Source organism: Callospermophilus lateralis, chromosome 13 (genome assembly GCF_048772815.1).
Source record: "Callospermophilus lateralis isolate mCalLat2 chromosome 13, mCalLat2.hap1, whole genome shotgun sequence".
NCBI classification, from domain to species: Eukaryota; Metazoa; Chordata; class Mammalia; order Rodentia; family Sciuridae; genus Callospermophilus; species Callospermophilus lateralis.
Genome location: NC_135317.1, coordinates 67,548,065 through 67,574,027, shown reverse-complemented (window position 1 = coordinate 67,574,027; position 25,963 = coordinate 67,548,065). Strand labels below are relative to the sequence as shown.

Genomic DNA, 25,963 nt, shown 5'->3' with positions numbered 1-25,963 from the left:
TCAGGATAGAAAATAAAAGATACAGTTCTTGTCATCAAAGCATTCACAATCTAGTGAGGGAAACAACAAATTCAGTCAACCCATAAATCTAGTAGAGTGTGGTAAATTACATGAGAGAGAGTAATGTGAAGAGGAAAATTACAAGCAACATATGTCCATAAGTATCAGGTCAGTCCTTAGTCAAAACTTGTTGTTCTGTCCCAGTCTCATCATAATACTCAGTAAAGATAGATAAATGGATAAGTGAATAAGTAGATAAATAAAAGAATGGAAAATCAACATTCTTTTTTATTGGTTGCTCAAAACATTACAAAGCTCTTGACATATCATATTTCATACATTTGATTCAAGTGGGTTATGAACTCCCATTTTTACCACGTGTACAGATTGCAGGATCACATCGGTTACACATCCATGTTTATACATACTGCCATACTAGTGTCTGTTGTATTCTGATAGGAAAGGCAACATTCTTAAAAAATATTTATTTCTAAATGTTTAGGCTTTCTTCCCCCAAAGATATATATATATATATATATATATATATATATATATATATATATATATATATGTATGTATATATATGTTTAATTTTCAATATCTTGGTGAGCACTTGTGTACAATCATTTTCCCTAATATTAAGGACCAAATTGTATCCCTCCAAAATTCAGATGTAGAACCCTAATCCCCAGTACTTTAGAACGTAACCAAATTTGGACATAGGAAATCTGAAGAGTTCATTAAATTTAAGTGAGACTGTTAGGATGGATCACAATCCAGTCTTACTGAAGTACTTATAAGAAGAAAACAGTTTGGATATACAAAAAGAACTTATGAGGATGCGATTAGAAGAAAGTTATCTGTATGCCTAGGAGAGAGGCCTTAGGAGAAACCAAACCTGAGGACCTTGGTCTTGGACTTCTAGCATTCAAAACTGTAAGATCATGAATTCGTCTTGTTTAAATCAAGAAGTCAGTGATATTTCATCATGGCAGCCCTAGTTAATTAATACTCCAATAATTTCTATAAGTGGGTTAAAAGGAAATATTTTTCTTCCATGTCTACAGTTAATTCTCTCACAGATGACAAGAGACTATGCAGCAAAGAGGTCATAAAAATTCTAGTTTACTTATCCTTACTTTATTTTACTAACTTGGAAGACTACGCCCCTCTTGTATGACTACAATGCTCTGCAGACCTATATTTGACACCATTACCTCCTCAATTTATTAGTGCATGATATTAGATAGTTCAAATTTAAAATCAGTAGGCTTGCTTTAAATTCTAAAAACTGAAGCTACATTTGAATAAGAGACATTTTGACATGTTTTCTTTAAGAATACATTAAGATAATGTGATGAAAACATCATTGTATTAATATTTTGACACCAGTGAATATAATTAATAACTTAATGGAATTTTCCATCATTCTTTTATTTTAAACAGGTAGGTGAAATTTGTGATTTGAGAGTCAGAATATTATCAAAGTATCAAAATTTTAGTTCTAGCTATGCCATTAACAAGTTTTATGATTCCAGGTAAATCAATTAACTTCAGAATCTCTATTTCCTCATACCCAAAATGAGAATAAAAAATTTTAACCCTTATATGTCACTTAGTAATTTAAATACTAAAAGGAACTATTACATGTAAAAATATCTTGAGAATATAAATTATCATAGAAAATCTCAGGAAATATTTTTCTATACTTTGAGCTGATGGAAAAATTTAGCTTTTTCTATCTAAAGAGGTACTATGATGGAAAATATTTCTTGATTGGACTACAAGAATAAGAAAAATGTCTTAATTTGAAAAGTTCCTCATACAAAATAAAATGCAAATGACATAAATAGAAAAAAATTAAACACACTATAGGCTCCATGCAAACAGTATGCATACGTAATGTGTGTTAAGAATATTTATAAAAACAGGAAGGATATATCACTTTAAATAATACACAAAAACATTGGGGGAATTAACTTTAAGGAATTAGAAATGCACAGGCACAAAATCTATATAAAATAATGTTCAGACTATAGTGTTCATATGAGAGAATTATTAGAAATAATTCAAATATTTTAATGATTTGCTTAAATGTGTTGAACAAATATAAAATGCAGTAGAGCTGTTTAAGTATCATTTAGAAAATAATTTAGTAACTGATAATATGTTTCCTTTACTATAAAGTAGTAGCAATTTGTGAAACAGCCTGTCTCAATTATATATCACTATGCATTCACAAAAAACAATTCAGAAAATTTTGAATGAATGAAATGAAGTAGAATTATACTGATTATGTTTGATAGGTGAAATTGCAGGCAACTTTTATTTTTCAATACATTTTTTAATATTTCAATTTACCATTTTATAGTATAGTAGTCCCCCTTATCCACAATTTCATTTTCCACAGTTTTAGTTACTTGAAAATATAATCTAAAATATTAAATGGAAAATTTCAGGAATAAGTTGTTTATCAGTTTTAAATAACTTTTAATACAGCATTTTATTTTAATTGTTCTATTTTATTATTACTTCTTTTTGTTAATATCTTACCATGATTAATTTATTACGTTTTATCACAGGTATGTATATAAATGAAAAACCATAGTTCAGTACTATCCTCAATTTCAGGCATCCATTGTAACATATCCTCTGCAAATAAAGGAACCACTAATATTTTAGTTTTAAAATTCCCTTGTTTTTGAATAGATGTATCAATACATATTAATGGTATTATATCTAAAAAAAATACAAAAAAACCTACATGAAAATTAAGTCTCATCTACGCTTATTTCCCAAGTACCCAGTTCCCATCCTATAGCTTACCAATTCTTAATTTCTTATGTATACATCTAGAGGTAGTCTATAGACATGCAACTAAATGTACAAATGTTAAAACAGTATAGAATATGCTCTATATACTATTGTATTCAAATGCTTTATAATACAATTTGAAGATATTCTCTGATGTATAAAGTTTACTCATTTTATTATTACCCAATATAGCAATGTGTATTAGTCATTAGCTATAACTTATTTAAATAGTCTTCTTTTAATATTCATTAGATTTTACATTTTATTTCACTGCTATGTTAAGTTGTTAAATTATGTTGTATATGTGTACAGCTTGAAAAATAAATAATTTTGGAGCAATCTCAAGAATGTTAAAATGCAAGTCTACAAAATGTTTTGAATACTATTTACTATTACTTTTTTGTTATCTTTATCAGTAGTTCTACAGCCATGAGATTTAAATCAGCTAATGACAATAAAAGTTAAGATAATTTACAAATCAGGATTTAGTGGTTCCATGAAGTTTACCACTTTATCTTCAGAAATCCTCTTAGTGCTGGGAAAGAGCAGGCTATATTTTTAAGTATATATGTTGAATACTCAGAAATGAATAGAGATCGAGTTCTTAAGCTACTTAGACTTAAACTACAAAGCTGATACCAAGGGGGCAATGCATTATTAATGGTGTAAGGAGGGCTCTGGGATGATTTCCTTATGCTGATGATGAAAAATCAAAAGGAATGACTAGCCTTCCTTTAATTTTTCTACAAAATACGTAGAGAAAAAAATCTAAAAATTGATTTATGCTTTTGTAAAGGAAAACATACCATGACAGATTTGAGAATTTTTTTAAAAATGGTAGATAATAATAAAATAGAGATTCAATTTTAAGAAAATAGGTAAATTTCAGAAAAAAAAATCTCAAAAGGAAGAACACAGGGAGTCAGCAGAGCTGTATGAATTCTAAGGATACTTATTCATCGACCACATGCACAAAATATGTTTAGGTAGGTAAGGAAGGCTGAGCTTCATCGACGGTAGGATTCTAATAATTGCAAGTTTAACAAAGGAGCCCTGATTTAGAATCTGTATGGTACTCTAGTTAACCATAATTTCCTCAAAGGCTGTAGGTTTTTTCTTCTCTTTTAGTAACCAGATTTGGGCTCTTTGGTGCTGAAGTTGGCTGTATGCTCCAAGATTGGCTAATAAGAATATTTCCTGAATAACAATGACTATTTTTGAAACACTTGAACTTTTGCCTTAGACAAATTCAAACATATTGTAAAACACATTACCAATTTTAGATATGTAGTAGTTGAATGAATTAAGAAAATATTTTTAGTCTCATCATTGCCTATAAGAAATAATCTAAGCTTTATTGGGCATTAAATTTTTGGTAATAATGATACAGAGATATTATGAAGATAATTTATAAAAAATATCAAGGGAATTTTATCCTTTAGGAAACCAAAGAATTCATATGGAATCTGTAAAAACAATGAAAAAATGTTAACCAAAGACCTGAATAAAGAGTACTGTGAATTTGATTTCTGCCTTCTTTTCTGTTTTTATATATCCATTATAACTGAATTCCCCAAGAGTTCCGATATCTGTGTACTGGGTATTTCTCTATATCATTTACAGCTTTAGGGCTTTAATCCCTTTCTGCCTGTATTGTTAGAGAAAGGGCAGCCTAATAATCTGAGAGGCAAGGTTTGTTAATAGTGGTATTCTCCTATAGTTTGCTAAATTTCCTAAATCGGATAGAAAGACAAAGACTCTAAAGCTTATCCAGATGTGGTTTTATAATGATGTCACTAGGCTTTACTCCATAATTGAGGCCCCTAAAAATATACAGTTTTAGGCTTAGTATCTACAACAAGGTTAATGGAAATCTGCACCAAGGGTAAATACTTGAGCAGATTGTGTCATCAGGAAATATTTAAACACTATTTAAAAGGATTTAAAATAAGCAGATTTTATTTTACACTGACTAATGCACAGAAATATAATACAACAGAGCTGTTAACAAATAAACATAATGCTTTTCTCTCCTCTCCTCCTCATCCTTCTGCCATCTGTAGGGTTAAGTCCAATTAGCTTCCTGCATTTTAAGTTCTAAACCCACTTGTCCTGTGTCTGCCTGTTCAAGCTGATGGCTACACTGGTTCAGCCTTGACTACGTGGGAATAAAGTTATTTTTAGACGATTTATTTCCTAAAACATTAATTAGCTCTCACTATTTCATTTCCAAAAATCTTTCAATGTTTCTCCATTGTTTCAGAACAAATTTCAAATATCTCAACATCTCCAAGCATCTTTGATGGATGGAATCCTTCCCAGCTTCCTACTGCTGACCACTTACCAAGGGTGTTCAATTTATTAAAGTGCACAGCATTGAATTTTCATGAAATGCACATTCATTATACTTTTCTGTTGACTCTTTTACCTGGTCTTTAGACCTCAGTTTTGAAACTATACTTTTAAAGTCCATTAAAATCTCACTTGCTCTGTGACACCTTCTCTCCAGAATGGATTGAATCTCTCTTTTGTGGTCCTTAATTCTGTTATAGAACATTTCTCAGAGAAGACATTATTCTCCTTGGTATAACATATTTGTGTCTATGCAAATGAACTGAGAAGGGCTTGAGGGAGGACAACACTATTTTAATCATACATGCAACTTCCAACCTCTTGTGTCCATACAAGTTGATCAACAAATATTTCCTAAATTAAATTGAGTACTTAGTTTAGGTAAATGCTTAAAGAGAATGTTTTATGATATAGCAAAAATTTTATTATTTCTACAACTAATAGAACCAATAGCATGTGGTTATTGATCATTTGCTATTTTCACAAAACTTGTAAGCACTATGCTAATCATATTTACCTGTCTTGTCATATTGAATTTTCACATTAAGTCCCTGAAGTAGTTACTATCATTACCATTCTACCATGAAACTAAGGCTCAACAAAGTCACACAGGCAGTAAGAGCCATATTTGAGTGGTTCTGTCTCTACACCCCATGGTAGGAAGAATTCTAAGAATAACTAACTACTACTGACCTTCACCCTTTATAATTCCTGGTCTATGAGGAGTGGTGAATGCAACTGGTGAAATATATAGGATTTTTGTATGTGATTATCTTTTATAGAAAAAAAGGAGATGATGTTTGTGGACCCAATTTAGTCCTGTTCTCTTTTAAAACAGAATCAGTAATTTCCCTTATCAATACTAATACATTCCAAGATCCCCCAGTGGATTCCTACAACAGCAGATGGTATTAAGCCTTATATAAACACGTTTTTCATATATATATATGAAAATGCCTAAGATAAAACTTAATTTAAAAATTGGGCACAGTAAGAAATTAATGATTACTAGTAATAAAATAGGATAATCTTAACAATATACTATTATAAAAGTTGTATAAAACTTATAAATTGTTGATTTATTAAATTTTCTATTTCATATTTTTGGACCACAGTAACTCATGCATAACTGAGAGCTTGGAAAGTGAAACCATGGACAATGAGAAGATTATTATAATTTTCTTCAGCTGCTGGCAGAAGTCAGAGAGACCCAAAGGACTGCGGTGATTTAATACAATGGAGTTTCTCTATCTTCAAGACAGAGAGGCCATGTGAAAGGACCTGAGTGTGGCCTCCAGTTAGAAAGAGGCTGACAGCCAAGCAAGGAAACAAGGACTTCAAGCCTTTACCTAATCTATCTCATTCCCCTTTAATACTGAGGTAAGATTTGCAGGGACATTCCACAGGGACATTCCAGGAATCAGATTGAAATGATACCTAAAAGTTTCCAATCACCACACCCTTCCAGGATCATGGGTCCAATAGATAAACATCCTGAGTAAAATGTGGAAATTGACCCCTCAAGTAATAAGAACTTCTCCAAAGGACTTCTCTGGAGCTAATTCTCAGAACCAGAACTGACAGTGATCTAGCGAACCACAGTTTGATCAAGACTCATATTCATGTATCCATCTCACCCCTGCCCCAATTCTTCCTATACTTAAATCAAAATCTCCTGTCAGAACGCTGAAAACAGGGCTGAGAGGCTGGATCTCACTTGCTTTCCCTATATGGCCTACCAACCAAGAAAAGCCCAAGACTAGATGAATACACAGCTGAGTTCTACAAGACCTCTAAAGAAAAACTAATACTCTCCAATTTACTTCAGTAAATAGAAAAAGAGGCAGCACTTCCAAACTCATTCTATGAGGCCAATATCACTCTGATTCCAAAACCAGACAAAGACACATAAAAAAAAAAAAAAAAAAAAAGAAGAAGAAAAGAAAAGAAAACTTCAGACCAATATCTCTAATGAACATAGATGCAAAAATTCTCAATAAAATTTTGGCAAATTGAATACAAAAACATATCAAAAAGATCATGCACCATGATCAACTGGGATTCATCCCAGGGATGCAATGTTGGTTCAACATATGGAAATCAATAAATGTAATTCATACATCAATAGGCTTAAAGATAAGAATCATATGAGCATCTCAATAGACACAGAAAAGACATTTGACAAAATACAGCACCCCTTTATGTTCAAAACACTAGAGAACCTAGGGATAACAGGAACATATCTCAACATTATAAGGCTATTTATGCCAAGCCCCAGGCCAACAACATTCTAAATAGAGGAAAATTGAAGGCATTCCCTCTAAAAACTGGAACAAGACAGGGATGCCTTCTTTCACCATTTCTATTTAACATAGTTCTTGAAACACTGGCCAGAGCAATTAGACAGAGGAAAGAAATTAAAGGAATACACATAGGAAAAGAAGAACTCAAATTGGCACTATTTGCTGATGATATGATTCTATACCTAGAAGACCCTAAAAGTTCCACCAGAAAACTGCTAGAACTAGTAAATGAATTCAGCAAAGTAGCAGGATACAAAATCAATGCCCATAAATCAAAGGCATTTCTGTATATTGGTGACAAAACCTCAGAAAGGAAAACTACCCTATTTTCAATAGCCTCAAAAAAACAAACAAAAAAACAAACAAAAAACCCACTTGGGAATCAACTTAACGAAAGAGGTAAAAGATCTATATAATGAAAATTACAAAACCCTAATTAAAGAAATCAAAGAAAACCCTAGAAGATGGAAAGATCTACCTTGCTCTTGGATAGGCAGAATTAATATTATCAAAATGGCCATACTTCCAAAAACACTATACAGATTTAAAGCAATTACAATCAAAATTCCAATGACATCCCTCATATAAATAGAAAAAGCAATCATGAAATTCATCTGGAAAATAAAAGACCCAGAATAGCTAAAGCAATCCTTAGCAGGAAGAGTGAAGTAGGTGGCATCACTATACCAGACACTAAACTATATTACAGAGTAATAGTAACAAAAACAGCATGATATTGGCACCAAAACAGACTGGTAGACCAATGGTACAGAATAGAGGACACAGAAAATAACCCACAAAATTACAATTATCTTATATTAGATAAAGTTGCCAAGAACATGCATTGGAGAAAAGATAGCCTCTTCAACAAATGGTGCTGGTAAACTGGAAATCCATATGCAAAAAATGAAATTAAACCCCTATCTCTCACCATGCACAAAACTCAACTCAAAATGGATCAAGGACTTAGGAATAAAACCAGAGATCCTGTTCTAAAAGAGAAAAAGTAGGTCCTAATCTCCATCATGTAGGATTAGGCCCCAACTTCCTTAATAAGTCTCCTGTGGTGTAAGAATTAAAATCAAGAATCAATAAATTGAATGGACTCAAACAAAAAACTTTCTTCTCAGCAAAAGAAACAATCTGTGAGGTGAATAGAGAGCCTACATCCTGGGAGCAAATCTTTACCCCTCACAAATCAGATACAGCACTAATCTCTGGGGTATATAAAGAACTCAAAAAGCCAAACAACAACAAAAAAACAAATAACCCAATCAATAAATTGGGGCAGGAGTGAGATATATACATGATTATGAGTCTTGATCAACATGAAGAGACACTTCTCAGAAGACGATATGCAATCAATCAACAAATACATGAAAAAATGTTCATCATCACTAGCAATTAGAGAAATGCAAATCAAAATCACTCTAAGATTTCATCTCACTCCAGTCAGAATGACAGCTATTATGCATACAAACAACAATAAATGTTGGTGAGGATGTAGGGAAAAAAGGTACACTCATACACTACTGGTGGGACTGAAAATTGGTGCAGCCAATATGGAAAGCAGTATGGAGATTTCTTGGAAAATTGGGAATGGAACCACCATTTGACCCAGCTATCCCTCTCCTTGGTCTACACCCAAAGGACTTAAAAATAGCATACTACAGAGATACAGCCACATCAATGTTTATAGCAGCACAATTCACAATAGCTAAACTGTGGAACCAATCTAGATGCACTTCAATAGATGAATGGATAAAAAAAGTGGCATATATACACAATGGAATATTACTCAGCAATAAAAGAGAATAAAATCATGATCTTTGCAGGTAAATGGATGGAGTTAGAGAAGATAATGCTAAGTGAAGTTAGCCAATCACAAAAAACCAAATGCTGAATGTTTTCTATGATATAAGGAGGCTGATTCATAGTGGGATAGGGAGAGGGAGCATGGGAGGAATAGATGAATTCTAGATAGGGCAGAGGAGTTGGAGGGGAGGGGAGGGGGCATGGGGTTAATAATGATAATGGAATGTGATGGACATTATTATCCAAAGTACAGGTATGAAGACACGAATTGGTGTGAATATACTGTGTATATATCCAGAGATATGAAAAACTGTGCTCTATATGTGTAGTAAGAATTGTAATGCATTCTTCTGTCATATATATGTATGTGTGTGTATATATGTATGTATGTATGTATATATATATATATGTATTCATATATATGTATACATATATCTCCCTGAAAATAGGGCTGAGATGCTGGATCTCACTTGTCTTCCCTATATGGCCATCCATATTGATTAACGTTCTTTTTCTTCTTTTCACCATTATCTTCTCTGCTTCTTTTGGGGGCAAATAGTTGGACTTGATTTATTGGAGTCCCCCAGAAATCAGGCCTTCAGCATAAGACTCTAGTAACCAAATTAGGAAGTTTATCCAAACTTCTGACATATAGACACATGAATCTAATATGTGAGTGTTGCTTTAAACTGACTTCTCAATTTCCCCTATATTTAATGGAACCATGAGATTGAGTGAAAGCCATTGGAAAGTAGGTGGGGAATCTGATCTTTGCTCCCAGGCCTGGTCCACATCAACCTGTGTCCTTGAATGACTGTGTAAAGGAGGAATAATCCATTTCTATTGTGTTTCTGCAATTAGAAATATGTGTGTGTGTGTGTGTGTGTGTGTGTGTGTGTGTGTGTTTACCTCATCTAGGGTTATCTTTTTTTATTTATATATTACAGTGGAATGCATTCCACTTCTTATTACGCATACAGAGCACAATTTTTCATATCTCTGGTTGTATACACAGTATATTCACATCAATTTGTGTCTTCATACCTGTACATTGGATAATAATGATCATCACATTCCACCGTCATTTCTAACCCCATGTCCGCTCTTAACTAACACAGAAGGTTTTATAAGATTGGAAAACTCAAGGAAGAGAATGATTCAGCCATGGAAAGAACTAGGAAAAGTGAATTCCAGTCAGAGGAAAGAAAAGTGGGAAAGCACTTCTTGCATAAAAAAAAAAAAAAAAACCAGAAAGGAAATAAGGATAGCCATGTAGAAATACATGGAAATGGAGATACTAAAAAAAGACCAAGAAAGAAGATAAGAGTTAGATAATAAGTGTTAGAAGCCAATGTAAAGCATTTGGATTTTATTTTAAGTTTAGATGTGAGGGATGAAGGAGAGATACTCCAAGATTAAATCTGTGGTTTTCTTTTCAAGCAAAAGAATGAATAGCATTACTGGTTCCTAAGATGAGAAGCAGGACAAAGAACAAGTGGATAGGATGTGTAGATGAAATAGATTCGGCTTTAGGAAGGTGGAGCAAAACTGCCTGTGGTAAGAGTGCCCAGTTTAGAGCTAGAAGTGTTCATGGCTTGGGAAGAAGTAACTCCTTGTAAAGATAAGGATTACTGGGTTGTTACACGGACATTGTCTGAGTGTCCCAAGAACTCCATGACAAACCAGTGTTGGTGGGTGGAGATAAAAGAGACTACACCACACCTGGAAAAATAATAGGGAAATTGGGAGGGTATGGTGTCACAGACACCAAGGGAAGAAAGGTCCAGGATCCAAGGATGGATCATTAATTATAAGGCCTTCCCCTTGTCCCTGAATTGGGCAAAGCAAGGACTTTGACAGCCTAGGAAAGAACAGTTTCAGTTGAGTTTTGAAGTCACTGGGGAGACAATGTAGGTGTCATGGGTTGAATCATGTTCCTCTCAAAGAGATGTTCAAGTCCTAAGCCATGGTACGTGTGAGTAGGATTTATTTGAAAATAGTCTTTGTAGATGTCATAAAGTTAAGTTGAGATCATACTAGATCAAGGTGGGCTGTAATTCCTGTATGGCTGGAAGAGAGAATTTGGACACAGGGAGGGCAGCCTCTTGGTGATGACAGAGCAGGATCAGAGAGGTCAATTGCAAGCTGAGAATATTATGGATCTCCAGTAACTTTTAAAACCTGGAAGAGGCAGGGAGGGATTTTCCCCAGCAGTTTTCAGAGGGGGGATGGCCCTGCTGAGACTTTGATTCCATGTTTCTAGCTTCTAGAACAAGTTGAGAGAATACGTTGATGTTGTATGAAGACATCCAGCTTTAGATATTTTATTATAGCAGAGCTCTAGAAACTTAGAGCTTACAAATACTCTTGTAAGGAAACAAAGAAAGTGAGCCATTGTAAGAGAGGAATGTCAACATGTGAAAGGCAAGGCTGGGGCCAGGAATGGGATGAGGGATTCAGAAAACACATTTTTTTTTTTTTTTGCCACTCCCAACTACATGTGTCGTGGCTAAGATCTACAATGTCCTCCAAATGTTCATCTATGGAAAACATGCAGTAAGGTTCAGAGGTGGAGTTTTTAGGCAATGATGAGATCATGAAGGTTCTGAGCTCATCAGTGAGTTAAGCCATTAATGAAATTATTTAATCTATTAATAGCTGGCTGGAATACTAGGATGTGGAACCTAGTTGGAGGAAGTAGGTCTTGGGGAGGGGAGTTTGGGAGGTTTTTTTCTTCTCTTTGTCCCTTTCCTTCCTTATTTCCTTCCTTTCTTTCTTCCTTCCTCTTTTACTCTCTCTTCCTTACTCCCTTCCATTTCTTCCTTTCTTTCTTTTTTCCTCTTTCCCTACTTCCTATCTGGTAAGTTGACATTCTTCTGACACACCCTTCTGCCATGTTGTCCTGCCTCACCTCAGATTCAAAGAAATGGAGCCAGCCAACCATGGACTGAAACTCTGAAACCATGAGGAAACAAATTAAATGTCAAGTAATTTGGTCACAGTGACACAAAGTTTACTAACATGTGTCAGTCTATAGAAATAGTGATGGAAGGAGCTAGCAGGAGAAGAAAGGTAACCAGGCAGAAAAGGAAGTTTAACTGATAAAGAAGTCCTCACCAAGGTATGAGAAGATGAAATCTCATGGGGGATTAGCCACCTGCAGGGAAATGGACACTTGTATCTTTTTAAAAATTTTTCCTAAGTGAGGAAGGAAGCATTGACTGACCTAGGAAGGCTAATAAGCTCCATGACAGCAAGTTGAGGAATCCCATCCAAGTGCATCTATTTGAGGTGGGCAGTAAAGTCATCTACTAAGATTAAGCCAGGTCCCTGTGAAGAGCTGTTGACAATAAGTGAAGAACTGGTCATGTTGAATGAGGAAATAAAGCAGATTAGAGAAATAAAGAAAGGTGATCAAAAAACATCAAAAGTCTATTGGAGATGAAAGGACATCAGATATCAGAATGCCACCAATCTGCATGTTTATCAACTTTACTCCCACTGAGCTCAGGACCTCAGGCATAGTCTAATAGAAACACTATTAGATTTATCTATATTTGATGAGTTTTAATTTGAATTTATTGTCATAATGATGGTACAAGAGAGTAGAGACAATTAAGCAAGAAATATTTCAAGTTGTATACCATGGAGCTACCTTAGGACAGAGGGAAAGATAGGATTTAAGGAAGAGATGGGGAAGGGTAGAGAGATTAAGACAGTTTTAAAGAAAAACAAAAATATTTTTAGAACAAGTAAATTACTGAAAAAACTGGAAAAAAAAATTGGTGACTGTTGTTGGGGGATAGTGGAATAGCTGAACTAGTTGGTTGTGTTAAATACGGAGCATTTCTAGGTGATGACAAGGTCCCAGATATTAAAACGAGAGCAAGTAACTTAAAAGAACAGTGGCCCTTCCTGTTGATTAGACCAAAAGCATCTGAGAGACTGAGCTGTCCAGTGGATTGTTGAGATGGAAGTTGAAACCACACAGAATGTTGCCAGATCCTAGAGTATGGAAGGAGGGGGGAAATCTAGAGGGTCAAGTTTTTCTTGATTTTTGAATCAAGAAACAAGTCAGGATTTTGGTAAAGTTTAGTTAAGAGCATGGATCTTATGGTATTGGTGAATATTAAAGGAAGACAGAAAAGTAATAACAGGGAGTGATATATAGTAGAAATAAAGCAGAGGATGTTAACCCTCTCAATCTGAATCAAAATAAGAAATAAATCATGAAGAGTATGAGGACTCCTCAAACCATTTCCTACAAGGCCTTTGAACCTTTTGTTCTCCATTGTATCTTAAATGCTTAGAAGATGTTGAAAAAGTATTGAGAGTCTATATAGTAGTCAACAGATAATACTCATTGAATGAACTATTTCAGACCAAAATGATTATTTTCTCACTTTTACTGTGGTGAGGTATATAGATTTTCAAAATGATTTTGAAATAGATGCCTTATCTTCCCTAATGGGTTTTAGGCACTTGAAGGAAATTTTAGAATATTTTATCATCAAACGCACATATTCATACATCCAGTTACAGGTTAAACTGTGTTCCCCCCAAATTCATATGTTGAAGTCCTAGGCCACACAACCTCAAAATGTCACCTTATTTGGCATGACGAGCCTTTCAGTTGGTAGTTAGTTCAGATAAGGTCATAATGGTGGGTTCTAATCCACTCTCACTAGTGTCTTTATAGAAAGGGACTGTTTGGACACAGGAAGAACAGCATGTGAAGATGAGGCAGAGACTGCCATAATGCACCTACAAGCCAATGAACCCTCATGATTGCCAGCAGATCACCAGACACCAAGCAAGAGGAATGGCTCAGCTTCTCCCTTAGACTTCAAAGAAACCCGTGTTGCCAACATCTTGATCTGGGACTTCTTTGTCTCCAGAATTATGAGACAGTAATGCTGTTTAAGCTAAGCAGGTGCAATGCTATGCTATGGCAGCCCTAGCAAACTTACAAGAGGGTTTTTTTTTTTTCCTACCTAGTGGGTGATTAAATGAAAATTTCGAGGAAGCTACAGGAACAGCCTACCTCATTAAAACTGTTTACCAAGTTTAGCATATTAATTACCTCTGAATTATGCATCAGTATTTGTTATTTACTCTAAAATATTAATTTACTGATTCTCAGTGTTTTTTCAATTTAATTCATTTCAACTCAATTCAATAAAAGTTTGTGAGATGCTAACTGTATACTTCTTCCTTTATGATAGATACTATATAAAGATTATAAAAATGAGTGACATAATAATTATATTCCATGCCCATGTATTTTTATTATGGAGGCAAGATTTACTCTCTTTAAAAATAAATTAATATTATAAGACAGACTATATTCAAATGATAAATATGTAGGGAAATGACACACACAAAAATTGTGACTCAAAGGAGAAAGTGGGAATTGAGGTAAATCATCAGGTATGTATAACATTTTGATAGTAGCATATAGTGCTAGAGATATAGGGAATGAGTAAGATGATCAACCTGATTAAATATCCAGGTAAAGACTTGGAGAAACTAGAAGGTAAGCATAAATAGGTAAGTGCAAACAGATTCCTAGGATGACCTTCCTTTACACAAATTTTATCTCATACATTATAATTGGGAAAAATACCAAAAAAATTCTTATTTCTGATGTCCATACTGCAGAGAATTTTAACAATAAAAATACTCCCTTTTAAAAAAAGACAGCACTAGAACTCCATTAATAGGAGATAATTGTACAATGGTGTATATCTCCACATACACAAGTGTATGTGCATACATATACATCCACATATATACAGATGTATACACACAGATATTTGGATAAAACAGACTCACATATACTACAGTCTATTAAAATATTTGCTTTTCACATATTTCTACATTAAATATTTATATAAAGTATTATAAGCTATATGGTCACACAATATTCCATTGTTGGACATTTAGAATGGTAGATTTGGAATTTTTGCTGGTATGCACAGGTCAGTGAACTTAAGAAACTTAAGAAAAATGAACTTAATTGCATAGATAAAACATTTCTATACTTATTTCCCATCTTGGTTTGAAGAAGAGGTAGATGCTTCATTTTATAAGTTTTTAATGGCTTTCTAAAAGGTAGGAGGTCAACCACAGATGCTACCTTAGCAACTGCTGGGTGGTCAGAGAATTCAGGATGTAGATAATACAATAAAAAGACAGCTCCCTTGATTCATTCTCCCTCCCACATTCTCTGAAAGAAGTCATTGAAAAGAGAGATATGGTGTTTGACTTCACCCACAGTATGTGCAAAGACAGCACAGGGAATCTATGCCATTAACCCTCAAGACTTGGGGACATAAGCTTGGACAGTGGCTCCATAGATGTGTTTAGTTATAAATATTCATCAAGCTGTACCCGTAAGTTGCATTCACTTTTCTATGGAAAGTTACAATTTAAGAGTTTTAAAACAATAAATAAATAATAATAGGCAGTTCCTGTTTGTCCAGCTCTCAATGGACAGACACACTCCATTGCCTTTTTCAGCATTTAGCTCTACTGCTTTTCTAACTGGACATCATTCCCACCATCCCTAGGAAATCCTTCAAACAGAGTCCTTTCCTGTAATTTAAGAGCATAATAGTCCTCAATTCAGTTAACAAATCATCAGTACATTTAGGCACAGATCTTAAAATACAAATTTAAATATGTTTTATTTCTCCCCATATTGGTGCACATAGAAGCAATTTGATAGAAAAATGATACTTTGATTATATTGTTTTACAGTAAGCACAAGTGATAGCTAAATGTTCCATACAAGCCATCTCATTTATTTTGACCCCTTGTTACCAAATAAATTTGACTCTTGAGAGTAGACCATCCACTGTGCTTTAACCCCCCATACTGTCCCCAGCCTTGTGCAACTATTGAGGAGTTTCTGGTCACAGAGGGAGTGGCTTAGTAACTTGGCTTCTGAAAAATATAACTTCTTTTTATAGCTTAACTCTCTCCCCCTGTATCCTTAAGGTTTCTTAGGCTTTGTGTAATTTAATGCTCTGTCTGTGACATAAAAAGGGCATATGGTGACTCATGGATGAGATCATAGCCTTACCTGAAAACCCTCGCATGCTCTGCCTTTTTAATAAGGCCTACAGTTTAAAGCACAAGGATTTTAACAGGATGCCCCTTGGTGATATTATATAAGGGAAGGGTTTTCCAGGTCCTGCATTGTGGTATTTGAAACTGCAAAATTACAGAAAACATCCAGGCTAAAGTGAAGTTTTATTTTGCTATGAAAGGACCTATTGTAAACCATCAGCGTGAATGAATATAATTTAGCTCAAATTTGTAGAGTGTTGATAAGGTTCCTTATAACGCTTGGTTAGAAGTACCTAACCTTTAAATGCATTTTATTGTGCCATAAGCAATACAACTTCTTCTTCAATAAATTTCTCATCGTAAGACTTAAGCATTTGGAAGGTTCAAGATGAGCATTTCTATTTTGCTGTTTATACACTGTTCTTTTTGACCTTGACAAGACCAAAAAAAATAAAGAAAAAAAAAGTTTTAGCATTTTGAGTTGGTTAAAGATATAAAGACTTATTGCCTTCCTGATTTCATCACAATTTTAGCTATTTTTCCTCTTTTCCTTCTCCTCTCCTTCCTCTTCCCTTTCTTCTTTTGCCCTTTCTTCTCCCTTTCTCTCCCCAACCCCCAACACTCCATATGTGCTGTTATCCATGTCGGACTGCTTCAGTCTTACTGCTAGACACCTAGGTCCTGATAAAATAGCAAAGGTAAGGTGCTACCATTAGTTCTAGGATTCAGCCATTCATGTTCAACCATAAGACTTCTATAGATTATTTAGATGATATACTTGAACACATATGTGTAAAGTGGTTTGGTGTCAGGTGTTCAGTTTTTTCCCAGTAGAGTCCCTATTGGTTTTTACCCCTTTGAGATTCTAGAAATTATCAAAAACAAGGGCTTAGGTTGGGTTAATAAAAAACAATTTGTGTAGCCAGAATAAAACTGTTCCTAGGTATTACTCTTCTGTTCTCAGCAGAAACCACAACTTATGTCAACCTTCTTGTCTTATTTGATAGGCACTTCTCTCTATTACCACCATCTTGCTATTCTTGTTCCCCCCAATTTTGTAGGCTTTTCTGAAACATCTCACAAACTTCTTAAAGATTGCCAGTTTCTGGTAGGGTGCTCATTTAAAATGAGAATGATCTGGTTGGCTACAGTTTGGATAGTCATCATCAATCAGGACGCTTTCTAGCCTGAACTTTGAAACAATCCTAGTATGCTGAACAATCTCACAATGTGTTCCTTCTTTCTCCCTATTTATGAACAAACTGTATACACACATCATAAAGAGCCAACAATAGCTCTACTAGTGATATCAATATAGGTTCTTCAATATTTCAATAATGTTTTTAATCATAAGCCTTAAAGCACAATTGTTTTTGCCTCGAAATTCTTAAAAATCTGTTATGGGACAGAAATAAGAGATTAATGGAGATCTTGCAAAAAAAGATAAATGGCACCACCAGAATACCACAAAACTGGGGGAAAAATTAATTGAACCTATACTTTTGATAAATATTTATTTTTTGCAGAAGAAAAATGCATACTAGTTTAAGCTGTCATTATACTAACCTACATCCTATTTTTCATATTATTAGTAATACATAATGTGGTAGTTTATATTCAAAAATAAAACTAGAATGTATATACCTCATGTATTTATCCAGAAATACACCAAGGTTACTATGGTTACGAAAAATCCATTACCTTTGAATACAGAATGAAAAAGTTTGACTTAAAGTGTGTGCTATTTATTATAGCAAACATCAACAGCCTTCGGGAGGTTCTCTAACTGGATTCATTTTTCAGTGTCAGAACTGACCCAGCATACTACTAGCTTATGGCCTATGCAAGGCAAAAATTTGAACTGTATGCATTTTTAAATATATTTTGCACTAACTCAAGGTGCAGCAATGCCTTTGATTTTTAATGCTTCATATTTAAGAGAAAGAAGAAAAAAATCAGAGCACCTAGATGCTAAGTGGTTTCTGGATTGAAATGCATGTGCTCTTTCCTATATCCACCATGTCAGCCAGATCCATTTGCTAAATAACAGGAGGATGCCGGCGCTATGTGAAGATTCAAAAGGAAACCACATATAAGTGGAGGAGTGTAAAAAAAAATGTTGACACTTTGAATATTTAGAAGGGGACATTAAACCAAGTTATTAAGGAAGTATTTGATAGTGTAGAAGGCAAAGAATTTTAAACAATGATGGGATGATAACAGGGAAAACGATATGAAACATAGCTGTTGATGAAATTTCAAAATTATTCCTTACTAGTATTAAATTTATGCTTATTATGATTGTGATCAGATGAATTAAAGTAAATATAAAGGGCTAATAATCACACAGGAAAGTGATCAGTATAACCAGAATTTGAAAATGCAAATAAATAAAAGGATATTTTTACTTGTCAAAAATTTCAAAGATTTAAAAAACATTCATTGCTGATAATTTTTCTGGAAATAAGGTGATTCCATTTATCAAATATTCTATAAAATTTCACTATCTTTGATTGCTGTTCCTTCTGAAAACCTACCAAATAAAGATTTATATATAATAAAACTTATCACAATATATTTAAAATAGAGATATATGCTCAAGTGTTAAATGCATGAGTACCAATAGCATCATAGTTATACATCATGATGGAACGTGACATATACAGACTGAAGCCCTTTTCAGTGGCTAAGCAGTATCCTACCACTTTCTCCTCATATAACTTCAGTCAGGGAGATTCCGTTTTCTCTTCTATCTTTTCTATGAGCCCTAGTGGACAGATTAACTTTGAAGGTATAAGTGACTTGAATTTAGTGCATATCACAGGAATAAAACCTTTGAATGTTTGAATGGGATCTTAAAGGCAATTTTATTCAACTCTAGTGCAATTTGAGAATCTCTGCAGAAAGGGGGACATTTGGCCTATGCTATAGCAAAGGCACTTGCTTCAGGGTGCTGTTCTAGACTGAACTGTGTCCCCCTAAAACTTATGTTGAAACTCTAACCTCCAAAGTGACTGCATTTGGAAACAGCACTTTTAAAGGGATAATTAAGACTAAATGAGGGAATAAGATTTGGGACCTAGAAGGGGACCTAGGTGATCTGGCCACGACACTTGCCATCCCATTGGTCTCCAGGGTTGATTCGGCTGATCTGGCTGGCTGGGCAGTGGCCCCTTTTCCCCTCTTCTCCATGTATGTCCCTCCTAAAGCTGCATGCTCAGGCAAAGAGGATGTTCTTCCCTGATAGAGGAGGATTGTTCTTTAGTCAAGGGTATATAAGTAGCTATGCTCCACTGCTAGAACCTCCAAACAAGCTCTCAAGAGTGGGAACCAAATCCCATATGACTGGTGCCCTTACAGAAACAGGAAAAGACACACCAAGGATGTGTTTGCATAGAGGAAAAGTCATTTGAGGACATAGTGAGAAGGTGGCCATCTGCAAGCAAAAGAGAAGGGCCTCAGGAGAAACAAAACCTGTTGACACCTTGACTTGGAATTACAACCTCCAAACAGTGAGAAATAAGTTTATTTTGAAGCCAAACAGTTTGCCATTTTTTTTTAATGGTATTCCCAGCCCACTAACAATGGCATTCTGTGATTTACAATCAGGTCCATTGTTATGGTCCCAACAAAATAAAATATGTTCAACAAAAGAATGTATGGAGAAGAAAAGTGTGGACGCTGGGACCAGATGGACCTATATTTGAATGGGTTCCTTCAATTACTGACTAGACTTTCTTGACTTGTCTAGGCTTCATTTATCCAGATAGTAGATTAGGAGAGTGGTGTACATCTTTCAAGTCCATCTTAACTTTCCAGACTTAGTTCCCTCCTTCAGACCAATACTGAAGTCTCAACACAAGGGATGTTTTTGAGAAGCGATGAAGTTTCTAGAATAAAGATGATGTGAGTGATATTGAAGCTATATCACTTCCTAGAGGACCAATTCAGCATTCACTTTTTTCTTTTAGCTAGTTGCTACTTTTTATTTTCCTTTTCTTTGCCACTTTTATTCCTAACCCATTTCCAGTTCCCCTTGCTATTTTTTTTAATGTTGTTCCTAGGAGTCCAGAGACTTTATTCTTTCCTCCAACACATATCGCTTACTCTGCGATAGGTCCTAGAGTTGCAGTAATGAACCAAGCAGACATGCTCATGTCCTTATGACACTTATAGTTTAGGAGAGCAAACAAGCAATCTTGTTCAAAACAATGCAAACAACAACAACAAAAAAATGGTGAGGGTTATAATGATATTAAGTAAATATAGGGGAATATTCAAGTCATACCTGGGGGATTAGAGAATTCTTATCAAAAGAAAAGTCTATTCCAGGTCTACAAGGTACAATACCCCATTATGCACAATGATATATTTTGATTCCAGAAGATTTTTGTGTACGCATTATTAATACATATGTAAACTTCATTCTATGTCATACTTTAATAATAATCATGTTTTTCTAAAATAATGTCTGTGTACTATGATTTTTAGTTAAAATTATGCCATCAACTTTAATCTTATGATCTAATTTTGTTAGGGTAAAATTAATCTATTGTTCAGCTTGTAATTTGAACTCTGTGCTCTACAGAAAATAATAATTATTTTTATCAACTTTATCAAGTGCCAACATGCTACATATTTTAATACAATCTAATTTCTTGAAAATTTTTAAGAATGTAGTTATTTCCATTTTACAGATTCAGACATGCCTCAGAGAGATTAAGTAACTTGTTTCAAATTCACACTCACTAGACTTAGGGTTGGTGTCAACATTTATTACTCACAGACTGTGTGACCACAAGTTCTGTATGCCTCAGTCTCCTCACTTGTAAAACAGGAGTAAGAACATCCACTGTATAGAATAAATGCTCCAGAATTCTATCTCATCATGATGAACAAAATAAAAATGATAGCTCTTGTCCTTTAAGGTCCTTAAAGAATATAGCTGAGAATACGACTCTCCACCAGTGCCTCATTCCAACATCCAAATGTGTCCCCATGAAGCTGGGAGTGCCAAGAGAATAGGGCATTGTCTGGCTGCTTCCCTGTTATAACCTTGGTACCTGGCATTAATGTGAATGAGTGAATACATACATAATTAATTCTACCTCTGACTCTAACTTGTCGTGCCCTTTCACAAAGAACTTAATATCTCTAGGCCTCAGTTTTTAAATCAATCAATATTTGATTAATAATATCTAACCCGAGAGACAAATAGAGTATATAAAGTCATATTATATAGGACATTATAAGTACTATACAAATACAAACCCTGTGCAGACACCAAAAGACAAACCTAATGTAGGTCCCTTGTATTTAGAAAGCTTTCCAACAATTTATTTTACTTAACTGTCTATATGATCAGGCCTATATACTGTGTTTATTCTCAAATGGTTTAAAATTCAGACCACAGTGAGCGACACGAACCTGAGTGTTAAGATTATTCCACATGAATGAGGATCTTATGGTAGCTAGCCACATGATTGTGAATTTGTTGAAAGGACATCACTGGTCCAACCTGGATCTGGCACTGAAGTGGACCACACTGGGCCCAGCTGCACTCCTGTGATTAGTGGGAGACAGAGTGGTCTATGCTAAGCCCTTGTGCTGGTCTATTCCCAAGGTCTCCTCTGCATCTGAGCAAAGTCATAGTGGTGCAAGGGACTGAGGGAAGGCATGGTGGGGGCTACTACAGTAGAGTACACAAACCTTGAAGTGACCCAGGAGGCAGCATGTGCAATTTTTTATATTTTACAGCTTTGACTTTACCCTAATATGACCTAATACTAATATGATCTTAAAGATCACGAAACAGGAATAGTTATAAGGAGACAAAAATAAGTAACTCAATTTACAAAAAAAAAAAAAAAATTCACATAATTTCACAGTATAGTTATTTGGCATACTAAAAACTATTAACAGAGAATGACAGAAGTCTTACCTTTGACTGTGTAGTTCTCTCCTTTGCCTGAATAGAGCACCTTCCCATCCATGTATAAAGAGTACTGAGTTAAAATACCATTTACTTGTTTGGGTGGTTTCCAGGAAAGTAACAAAGAATTGGGAAGGGATTTAGCTGCTGGTGGCTCAACCTCTTGTGGTGCTATGGAAGGAAAAAAAAAAAAAGAAAAGAAAAAGATTTATAGAGTCTAATTTTAGTTTACTTTTCTAACTCAAACTTTTTAGATCCAAACCCATAAATCATGAAATAAACCTGAAATCCCTTGCATGGAAATGTTCCTGATTCGTGGGCAGCTTGTCAGTAATTGCTTTAGGAACAGTGCTAAATAACTGTCCTGAATTTATGAGAATTTGCATCAGTGATGGATGGGGAGTCCTTACAGTAGTTCACTTGACTGACATTTGTGTTACTTCATCAAAAGTATTATTAACCCATAATGTCTACGTGGGACAGTGCCAATTAAGGCAAATTGAACAGACAGAGTGCCCTAGCCTCGAGGAGCTTACGATCTGAGATAGGCAACATCCTGACAGCAGTTCATAATAGATGTTTTTAAAAATCTCTGCAAAACTTTCAGAATAGCTAGAAAAGGGACAATCAATGGAATTAATTATATCTAGAAACTACACTGTAGGCATATTTTAAAAAAATAAGATTTGTTCACTTTACATAGTGGTCAAAGAAATAGAGTAAATGTTTTCAAAAATGGACCCTAAAAACAAACATTATTTAATAAAATAAAAATAATTTTTTGGAAAATTTGGAATTCTTTAAATAATGACAAGGAAATGTGAAGTGAATGAGTAAGGATTCCCTCTGGGATATAGCTATGAAATAGGTGTGAAGAGGACCAAGCAAAATCTAGACAGAGGGTGGAGTGGATGTACAGAAAGTAATGAGATGTGGGACACTTTGTCCCAATGAAGGCTGGTGGAAGTACATGCAAAAAGGGGTGATGATCATGTACCCCAGCAGACATAATGACACACTGAGGAAAAATATGCCATTTTTAGTGTAGACCATCTGGGGAAAATACTGAGAAAATACTAACAATGGGTCACTGCTGATGTAGCCCAGATTAGAGGGATCTGGTTAGATCAGGCATAAAACAGAAAAAAGAAGTGTCACAAAAAGGATTTTACGAAATCTGTTTTCTTGCCACTGCTTTGGCTATAGATCTCTGTCTTTCTTTTTCTTAAATATCTTCTATGCAAATGGTGCTTGTTGAAGGATTTAAAAGTGGGAGAAAGGAAAGAGGAGGGGTGGAGGGATGGATACTAGGAAAAAGAGAGAGACCAATGGACTCTTTTTCCCTAGAGATCAAGCCTTTAAATCTCCTAAATAACTTCACAACTAGACAACATAAGAAATGTATGGTTCCTCTCATCCAGGAGATAGAAATATGAAGTAACAATGCTTCAAATGTTTTGAGAGCTGTTATTTCTTGAAGTGATGTGTTCAGATGCTTGAGCAAAGCTTTCAACTCCAGAGTGCTAAAATATTTTCTCTTTCCCACTGCCTTCTTAACATGTGCTTTCTGAAACATTAATTTATTCCAACAGTTTGTAAGTTGCAAGTAAAACAAAAGTGAGACTTAAGTCGGAAGGAACTGAACAGTGATTAATAATGCCTCAATTGGCATTTGGAAGCTCCATCATACTGAAATAATTGTTGCCTGTGCTGGTGTTTAGCAGTTAAAAGGGACCATGGAAATCAACCGTTTGATTCTCAATTTCATACTGTGCCATACAATCAATTCTTTTTAGTCAGACTGTCTCTAGATTTACTTCTGAGCCATAGTAAAATGAGGAAGCTTTCATTAATCTTTCAGATGCTTCATATTAATGACAAGGCTCTTGCATGAACAATGTAACAGCAATTAAAAAGCCCATTAATCTGCATTACAGCTATTAAAGATGCATGTCATTAAAGGGTATGGAGTTTGATTCATTTTCGCACCCCCCCAAAAAATGGAGCAATTATGGCCTGGCAATGCACTTTGTCATCAAATTAGGTTGGGGTTTTCCAGCAAATGGCCTTGCAGCATTTAGCTCTTCTCCTATTTTATTATTCATGACTGAAATGTGGAAGTCAAGACCTTTGAAATTACTTTACCTTCTTGTGGAGTAGAGATGTTCAATGCATGTGAGCTCTCGGTACAGCCAGCCAGAGTGCAAGCAGTTAGGGTTACTGCATAGTTTTTGAAGGGTAGCAAGCCTGTCAATATGCCTATAATAAAAGAGGGGACAAAAAGAGTTTGCATGTTTACTGTAAGCATCTCTAAAGGCTTGTGTATGCATGTGCACGTATGTGTGTGTGTGTGTGTGTGTGTGTGTGTGTGTGTGTGTGCGCGAGAGAGAGAGAGAGAGAGAGAGAGAGAGAGAGAGAGACAGATTCAGGAAGAGGCAGAGAAGCAGAGACAGACAGGGACAGAGAGAGAGGGAATAGAAAACAAAAACATGTGACTCTTAATTCATTTTCCTGCTTGTCTACCAACTGCAGAATGGGGAAACTCATAAGAAAAAAATTGAGAGATCCACTTATTGTTAAGACAGCTTTAAGGCAGTATTTGATATTTTCCCCATTAAGGAGGGGGTGCAGATCTACACATAGCTCATGAAACACAGCCACAATGTATCCAATACATGCGTATTATCTCATTCCAGATAATACATGCGTATTATCTCATTCCAGATCCCAGGCCTCCCACAGAAACAAAACTATTCAATTTTCTCGAACCTAGCATTTTTCAGCCGTATTTAACGAAGGAGTCCTTTTTATGGCAGTGTCTATTAACATAGTTTAAGAAATGTTACTCCCAAGAGTGGCTTCATTATTTTAACGGCAGGATACACATATATAAACTATTTGTTTATGTTGCAGTTAACAAATATGCAAATTAGCATATTTGAACAATTAGCAAATTAGATAATTATGCTTTTGTACTTCTACCTGCAAAATTATTAGTTTATTTAATTAAGACACCTGTCTTAAATGGAAGTATTGCACATGGAAGTGTTGAATTAACCTGGCTGGGTGGAGGATACATAAAATTTGTTCAGCAATTAAAAGTACCTGTAGAAATGAAAACACATTTTGTTTACCTGTGTTCATAATCAAGGCAGAAGTTCTTTATTTAGTTAATCCTTGAATTTAACAATTACCCAAAATATAATTTGTGCATTTTCTCACCAGTGTTTTTTCTCAAGAACTTTTCTAGAGCAAGCTTTAATCCTAACCAAAGACTGTCATCATTCAGATAAAATGACAGTCCCACTCCTGGTATCCCTTTATTGATTAAACCTTCAATAGCCTAGAGAATATATTATTGTTTTAAAGTGCCAATATTGTTGACAGCTTGCATCACTCAAACACAAATTTTAATATACATGTTTCTGTGTTTGCCCTCCCCGATTAGAAAATTTACAAAATTAAAACAGCAAAGAGCCAGAATGGAGCCAAGAAGGTAAGTCATTGTTTGTTTTGGCACCTTCTGTTTGCCCTCAATGCTGCACCCTGCCTTCAAGTCTCCATTCCAGCAGTTCCCAGGCCTCTCCTTGGGCTACTGAACCCTTTCTGCCATGTTTTTACATGAAAATATCTATCCACTTGGCACTGTCAACAGAGCTCATGGCCAAAGAAG

The 25,963-nt window shown here is 34.9% G+C and overlaps 1 protein-coding gene across 3 annotated transcripts in view; it reads right to left on the bottom strand.

The window, feature by feature from the left end:
* Ush2a (usherin) overlaps positions 1 to 25,963 on the bottom strand; it is a 724,044-nt gene that overhangs the window by 358,524 nt on the left and 339,557 nt on the right. For all 3 annotated transcript variants that reach the window (XM_076831652.1, XM_076831654.1, XM_076831653.1), the window contains 2 exons: positions 24,436 to 24,549; positions 22,300 to 22,461 (listed from right to left, as the gene is read on the bottom strand). In XM_076831652.1, the coding sequence (XP_076687767.1) occupies positions 22,300 to 22,461; positions 24,436 to 24,549 (276 nt within the window). The remainder of the gene's footprint in view (positions 1 to 22,299; positions 22,462 to 24,435; positions 24,550 to 25,963) is intronic.